Below are 7976 nucleotides of genomic sequence, written 5' to 3' on the forward strand. Positions count from 1 at the left end.
TGGCCCCGGGGCTCTTCAGGCAGCACTGGCCTGCACTGGCCTGGCTGCCATTCCTGCACCCTGTCCCCACGCCGCCCACAGCCCTGAGCTGGGGGTTTTGCTCTGTAGGTCAAGTGGGCTGTGGTGACTCTGCAGGGCCATACTGGTCAGGCTGGGAGGCAGCCCCAGCTGATGGTGGTCACTGCCACTGACCGCCTCCCACACAAGCTCTTGGGTGGCCATGGAGGCTGCTCAGAGGGACTCTGACTTATTCACCATCTGTGTGGGTGCTGGCCACCAACAAGCAACACCTGAACAAACAGCCCAAAGTCCCTCGAAAGCCACAGTGGGAACATGATCTCATCACACTGAGCCGACAGAGAAACAAGCAAAACAATGAGCATCTTGTGAGTCTGTTCCTTAGGCATGTTCTTTAAAACAACTCTGGAAGAAGATCTAACCCTTCAGGCAGTGTGCTAAGGAGATGCCCTTGCTGATGGAGATGCTGTTCTGAGGCCAGCACTGTCAGAGCAGTGCCCATTGCCTGTCCTGGTCACAGCACTGACACACAGCAGGATGGTGACCAAGCTGCCAGAGCACTCAGGCCTTGCACCAACACAAGGGATGAGAAGGAGAGTGTGGGAGTGGAAAGGGAATGACTCTGTAAAGAACGAGGCTGGTGCTGCCTGGTAGACCTGCTATCTTGGGGCTGTTTCCTCCATCTTTGCACACACACCTTGTGCTGAGCTTCACAAAGGTTGCAGAGGAAAGATCTCAGACAAATAGTTCACTGCAGGGTTGTTTATTTTGTTTAGATCCACAGAGAGCACGACTTCTCATTTACAAGGTCTTTGACTTGAAGTATAAAGGTGTACAGACAATTAAAAGCGGGACGAACATTTCTTTGTGGGCAATATTATTATAGTTAAAAAATCAAATCCAAATGAGCCTTCCCCCAACTCCAATCATCCCCAAATACAAAATACAAAAAGACAGGTTGGACCTGTCATGAGTCATGTCATGAGTGATATGCAGAATATGGGAATTCTAATGTCTTTGACAAGAATCCAGACATTAGTGTCCTCAGGGCATCCTTGAGCTCCTGGTTCCTCATGCTGTAGATGAGGGAGTTCACTGCTGGAGGCACCACTGAGTACAGAACTGACACCACCAGGTCCACGGTTGGGGAGGAGATGGAGGGGGGTTTCAGGTTGGCAAACATGGCAGTGCTGATGAACAGGGAGACCACGGCCAGGTGAGGGAGGCAGGTGGAAAAGGCTTTGTGCCGTCCCTGCTCAGAGGGGATCCTCAGCACGGCCTTCAAGATCTGCACATAGGACACCACAATGAACACAAAACACGTAAAAGCTAAACAGGCACTGACCACAAGAAGCCCAAGTTCCCTGAGGTAGGAGTGTGAGCAGGAGAGCTTGAGGATCTGGGGGATTTCACAGAAGAACTGGTCCAGGGCATTGCCCTTGCACAGGGGCAGTGAAAATGTATTGGCCGTGTGCAGCAGAGCAGTGAGAAACCCAGTGGCCCAGGCAGCTGCTGCCATGTGGACACAAGCTCTGCTGCCCAGGAGGGTCCCGTAGTGCAGGGGTTTGCAGATGGCAACGTAGCGGTCGTAGGACATGACGGTGAGGAGATAAAACTCTGCTGAAATGAAGAACAAAAACAGAAAGACCTGCACAGCACAACCTGAATAGGAAATGGCCCTGGTGTCCCAGAGGGAATTGGCCATGGACTTGGGGACAATGGTGGAGATGGAGCCCAGGTCAAGGAGGGCGAGGTTGAGCAGGAAGAAGTACATGGGGGTGTGGAGGTGCTGGTCCCAGGCTATGGTGGTGATGATGAGGCCGTTGCCCAGGAGGGCAGCCAGGTAGACGCCCAGGAAGAGCCAGAAGTGCAAGAGCCGCAGCTCCCGTGTGTCTGTGAACGGCAGGAGGAGGAACTGGGTGATGGAGCTGCTGTTGGACATTGGCTGCCTGTGGGCATGAGGACCTGTGCAAGGAGGAAAAGGAAGTAACAAGTTAGGGGAGATTTCTCTGGGGAAAATATCATGTTGTTTATCATGGAAAAGCCCCTCCCTGATGGAGGGATGTTTCAGCTCATTCTCTCTTTCTACCAAGTGAGAAAAACAGTTCACCACAGTTTAAAATGCAGCTTGGGCAACTAGATTCCATGAACACAGCTCTAGGGCAAAGCCCCCTGAGTCGGTGTCAGAACAAAAACTGACCCACACTCCCACCCCAACCCCAGAGAGCAAGAGCACCAGGGACAGGTGGAGAAACAGGGAAGAACACTGCAGTGCTACCAGAAAATAAAGCAAGACAGAAAGGCAGACGGGCATGCTGTGGAACCTTCTCCTTACCCGGCTGTGCTGCTCCCACTCACATTATCACACTGTAGAGCAAGTACTTTTAGCACCTTCTTTGAGTACCACGTTGCAGGAACCCTTCACCTGGAGGTCCAGCTGCTGAGATGGAGACTCGTGACCTGGACCCCATGGCTTTGGGGCAGAGGGTCTGCTGGGGAGGAGAGGAGACCAGGGGTTGCACTGGGAAATGTGTCTGCACTGCAGAGGATGCCAGGGGGGTTCCTAAATACCATCCCTGGCATATCTGGTACGAGCTCCTTCTCCCTGCCCATGTCTGTGCTGCCTGCAGCTGTGTGTCTGTCCCTGGTCTGCTCCCTGACGGTGTCACAGACCCCGTCCCACCCGCTGTGTGCTCAGCTCTGTCCTGCTCACACCTCCTGGCACTGCCCAGGGGCAGCTCTGTGTGTGCAGGGGCCCAGGAGCAGCTCAGACAAGTCCTAACGAGAACTGGGGTCTCAGTGTCTGCTCCAAAGAGAGAAATAAATCCCCATCTCCCACTGCACACCCAGACGAGCAAGAGTGGAAAACTGAAAGCACAGACTCCTTCCCTTGCAGCTTTTCATGAGTTGATGTCATTGTTCAGAAGGACTCTCTGCCATGTCTGTGGGGGGATCTGGAGCTCTGAGCAGCCCTGACCCACACAGCCCCCTTCAAGCCCACAAGCTCCCTGCCTGCCCTGCCGGGGGTCGCTCCTTCCACCCACAGCTGCTGCCGTGGGATCTCCCCGGGCAGGCTGAGCGCTGACCCTGGCAGGCGGCAGAGTCCCTGCCCCAGCACAGCCCTGGGGTGCAGGGACCCTGCTCTGCAGGACAGCCCTGGGCACCCCTGGGTGCTCACCCAGCTTCACAGCTGTTCAACATGGCCTGACAAGGGCCTGTATTTACAGATCCCACAAGCTGTGCCTGTGCCAGTTTCAGGAGATGCCTCCAGGAGCTACAGATGCACTGCCCTGCACCCAGAGACTTACCATGGAGAGGGCTGCAAAGGTTTCTCCTCCAGGGAGCTCTCAGTCATCCTCCCAATCCTGACCACCTTTAATCTCTCTCTGCCTTGCTTGTCTCCTGAGATCCCCAGGCAGAGCCCTCAGCCCTGCTGCACTTTGCAGAGGAGCTGCTCCTGGGCAGAGCTGTCTCTCTGCAGCGCTGCCGCTTCCATGAGCTATCTGTGTCCCAGGAGCCCAGCCCAGCTCAGCAGCACAGGAGCAGCCCAAGGCGCTTTAATATGACCCCTCTGGTGGGTTTGGTGCTGAGTCCATGGACATCAGACCCTGAGGGGAAGCTGAAGAATCTTCTCAAGAAGTCAAACTCAGATGTAAACTCCAAAGTTTCTTGTAGCATTAATGGGTCACACTGAGAGACACAACTGAGAAATTGTTCCTAGGATCTGGTTAGAGCAGAAAACTGGAGGCAGAATGACAGGTCAGGAAAAGCAAGGTGAAGGTCTCTCTGATAACCAGTAAACCTGGATGTGTTTCATTAACTAAAGGGCCAAACTCTGATCCCCAAGCCTGGAAAGTCAGATCCTGTCCTGCCCTCGTTGCCCAGGGCCCTTCCTGGGACAGTGTGATGTGGGGCTGTGCAAGGCCAAGGGCAGGACTATGGTCCCACACCTCCCAGGTTCCTGGCTGGGGACAAGGAGGCCATGAGGCCCCTGTGCTGCAAGGACAAGGTGTCTCCTCACAGGCATCAGAGGTGCAGACAACAGCCATAGCCAAGGGCAGGAGGAGCTCATGTCTGGTGGGGGCTTTCAGCCGCTTTCCATCCTGTGATCATCTCCATGACAGCCTGTCCTGTGCTGTGGCATCCCCTGCACCTCTGTCCCTGCAGGCTGGAGACATCCCCCCTGCTGCCCCACCTTGCTCTTGTCTGAGCATCTTCCTTCGTTTGATGAGATCTCTCCATCCTCCCCAGCTGGTCCTTGAAGCACAAAGCCTTGGGCTGATGCAGACTCCCTCTGCTGACCTGCTCCACCACAGCACTGCCCTTCCATCACATTCCTTTCTGCTCATGTCCAGCCTGGACCTCCCCAGCTGCACTTTGGGCCATTATTTCTTTCTCAAGCTCTTTCCCACTATGAAGAAACCTTCACCACCTCTGAAACCGCCCTTCAAGCACTCTCAGGCTACTCCTGCACTGCTGCAGCCTCCCCAGCGCTGCTGGGCCAAAGCAGCCCAGGTCTCTCAGCATCCCACACCATGTGCACAAGGTGCTGAACCTGCCTTGGCACAGCCCTGCACTCTGCAGTTCCTCCCTGCTGCTCCAAACTGGGAAGCCGCACACTGGCACACACCCGTGTGTGTGGGGTCACATCAGTGCTGAACCGAATGGGATGAGACCTGCAGGTGTCTGGGTCCCCACGCTCCTCCTCATGCAGCCCCGTGTGCGGCTGCCTTGTTCATGGTGAGCGTGCACCACGGGCTGGTGTGGGGACCTTGTAGTGCCCAGGCCCTTCTCCTCAGGGTCACTGCTCAGCGTGTCAGGTCCTGCTCTGTCCTGATGGATGGGGTTGTTCTCCTGCCCCGATACAGAACTGGTCACTTCCCTTTTTAAATCTTTAGAGCTTTCTGATGGGTGAACACCAGATTTTCTCAAGGTCTGCACTCTCCCTTGACTGAAGCTCCATTTGTTCAGCTCATAATGTTTGCATGCAGATGGCTTACCCTGATAAGGGTGTCTCTCCCAAGATACCAGGATGTGGAGTTGAAGGGCACTACAAATACCATCTTCTGGAGAAACTGTGGGGCCCTGGCCATCTGATACTCATAATGCCAGAGGTCTGGGCTTGGAGGGGAAGTTTCCCTTCATATGAGAGACCAGCAGGAATGCGTGGAGCTCTGCCTGGGGACAGACAATGCCAGCTGAAGGTTGAGGAGTCAGCATGAGAGGGCAGAACAACATGGGCAATGTTGAGGTGACTGCACATCACCTATACACTCACTGATGAGGAAGAGGAATGAGATGAGGCCTCCTTCACACAAATGACAGAAGCCTCATGTTTCCAGGCCATGTCCTCGTGGCAGATCTGAGATATCCCAATATCTGCAAGGTACCGGCCATCCAGGAGTGTTTGGAGCTCATTGACAACATCTTCCTGACACGGGTGACTGAGGAGTCAGTGGGGTGAGGTGCCCTGTGGGACTTCACACTTACAAAACAGAAAGAGTTGGTCAGGATGGCACAGTCAGGGATGGGAAAGTGGAGCTGAGGCTCCTGGGAGATGAGAACAAGGCCAAGAGCAGGATTTCAGGAGAGCAAGCTTTGGCCTGCTGAGGGACCTGCTTGGGTCCAATGGGATATGACCTTGGTGTCTGCAGTGCTTTTCTCTCACATCTCCTCCCTCCTCTCTCCCACCTGCTGTTGTGCAGCGTTTTTTACCCTTTCTCATATACAATATCCCAGAGGTGCTGCCAGCATCTCTGAGTGGCTCAGATTTGGCAAGGAGTGGGTCCATCTTGGAGCAGCTGAAATCGACTCTGTTTGACATTGGTCAAACTCTTGTTGTCTTCTCAGAGCGGTGACAACTGTAGCACACCCACACTCACCCCTAGTTCCAAGACTTTGCCATGTAAGCCCAGTACAGGGTGACAACATGTTGTGTGCCACAAATTACTTGATCATGGAGAAGAAATGGATCTTCTGTCGGCAAATCGAGCAACTCACCAGGCAATGAGTACGTTCCTGTGGGGAACTGTAATTGCCCTGACATTCACTGGCCAGGCAAAGCTGCAGCTGCCAACAGTCCAAAGGATCCTGGGTCAACTGCTTAACATGTCTGCCTGATGGGCCAACAAGGGTGATTCTCACCTGGATCTGGAACTGGAAAACAAGGAAACCCTGGCGAGGGATGAGAACATCAGTGTCCACCTTGGCTGTTGTGACCAGGACACAGTGGGGTCCCAGGCACCAGAGGGGAGGGAGGAAGGCCAGCAGCAGAGCACAGGCTGGTGGGCTCCAGAGGAGAAGACTTTGACATACTGGGGGATGGTGGGTAACATGGTGACATGGAAGTAAATCTGAAGGGTGAAGGAGCTCAGGAAATCTGATAATCCTTACAGGACATCCTGCTCCAAGCACAAAAATGATCTCTCCAAGTACCCCTGAACAGAAGCATTTATCTTGTGAGGCTGCTCATCTGCACCGATGGAGCTCCAGGGCAATAAGGCAGCACACGGAGGTGGAAGCAGGGGAAGCTGCAAAGTGGGAATTTAGAAACCTTGTCCATGGATGTGGGGATGATGCCAAAGCTGCCCTGGACTTGATACCTGCACGGGAAGGGCAGCAAGATGAGCTGACAGAGCTTCACTTGCAGTAAGAGAATAGACAGGGTGAACGTGGGCCTGCTGCTGAACTTCATAAGAGTAGAATCAGACGGGACTGAGGTTCTTCATAGCTTCTTTGCCTCCATCTTCACCAGCAAGGTCTCCTAGGCCTTTGTTCCTGAAGGCAGGAGTCTGGAGAACACCCAGCAGTGGATGGGCTCAAGTCAGGGGTGACCTGAGCAAACTCAGGCACCATTACAGAACAGGACATGGGTCACTTGACCAGCTCCCTGAACACAAGTATAGCTGTGCACAGCACCTGAGATTGCCAGGAACACCCACCTCTTGGTCCAGAGGAGTGTGACTCCTCTTGAGGTGTCCTGGATTATCTCCTCATGCACATGGTGTTTTAGGCAACCCGTTTTGTGACATACTCAGTCTTTATCAGGAGATGCTCCACACCAATATGAACTAGAGGCTGCTGATACCACCTGTATTGGAAAGGGAGGGAAGGGCGAGCAGGGAAGGAAATAGAAGATATTTGGCTTTCTTGCTATTTATTTTAGAAATGCTCTCTGTTTGGCTATTTCTGAAATTTCTCTAATCATCCACACCCGACTTGAAGCCTTTAGGAAAATGATGCACAGAGCCTTGGCTTGTAAGAGCATTTTAGGTGTTAGCGAGTTCTCTGATGCCATGATCCTGAACTGCAGCTACTGAGAGAATGAACATACTTCTAATGAAGTGAAAGGCAGAAGCAAACCCCAAGTTTCTGAGGGTGTTTGGACCCCATGAAGGGCCATCACTGACACAGCTGTGAAGGAAACAACCAGTGCAGGTCCCTGTCCCTGGAGGCTGGTGAAGGAAAGACTTGGAGACACTGGTTCCAGGTGGTGAGGGCCATGTGGAGGTGGCTCTGATGCCATGTCAGCCCTTGATGCTTGTTCATCACCAGAATGGCTGAGTCCTGGCCCCTGGGACCTGGTAGATCTTTCTCCAATGTTTTTCAAGGCTTTTCCTGTGGTCAGTATGGGTGTTTTGTGTTTTGGGGTGGGTTTTATGTCGAGTGCTGTTGCTTTAACTGGTTGTGTTTTTATGATAATTTGTGCAGAAAGGGCAGTCACAGGACAGCACCCAATATGTCAAAACTGATGCTGAATGAAATGCCGTAAGGCCCTGGTGAGTTCCCCCTCTGTCTGTGTCTCTCCTGGAAGGAGTCTGTCCCAAGAAGGCGATCCAGCTCCTGCCACTCTCTGCAGAGGCACATGAGCAGTGTCCATCACCTGGGGACACAAAGGGTGATGTTTGCCAGACCACCCTTCATCTCACCACCAAGAGCAGGGACAGCCCCCTAGGCCT

At 53.5% G+C, this 7976-nt stretch overlaps 1 protein-coding gene across 1 annotated transcript; it reads right to left on the minus strand.

Annotated features, from left to right (window-relative positions):
• Positions 1-997: 997 nt before the first annotated feature.
• On the minus strand, positions 998-1960 carry LOC135576392 (olfactory receptor 14A16-like). The gene has a single exon (XM_065041233.1). The coding sequence runs from the start codon at positions 1958-1960 to the stop codon at positions 998-1000; it is 963 nt and encodes a 320-aa protein (XP_064897305.1).
• Between the last annotated feature and the right edge of the window lie 6016 nt (positions 1961-7976).

The sequence above is a fragment of the Columba livia genome, chromosome 25 (genome assembly GCF_036013475.1).
Source record: "Columba livia isolate bColLiv1 breed racing homer chromosome 25, bColLiv1.pat.W.v2, whole genome shotgun sequence".
Lineage (NCBI taxonomy): Eukaryota > Metazoa > Chordata > Aves > Columbiformes > Columbidae > Columba > Columba livia.

Coding starts and splice junctions, on each gene's coding strand:
- LOC135576392 (XM_065041233.1), bottom strand. CDS start 1,960: ATGTCCAACAGCAGCTCCATCACCCAGTTCCTCCTCCTGCCGTTCACA.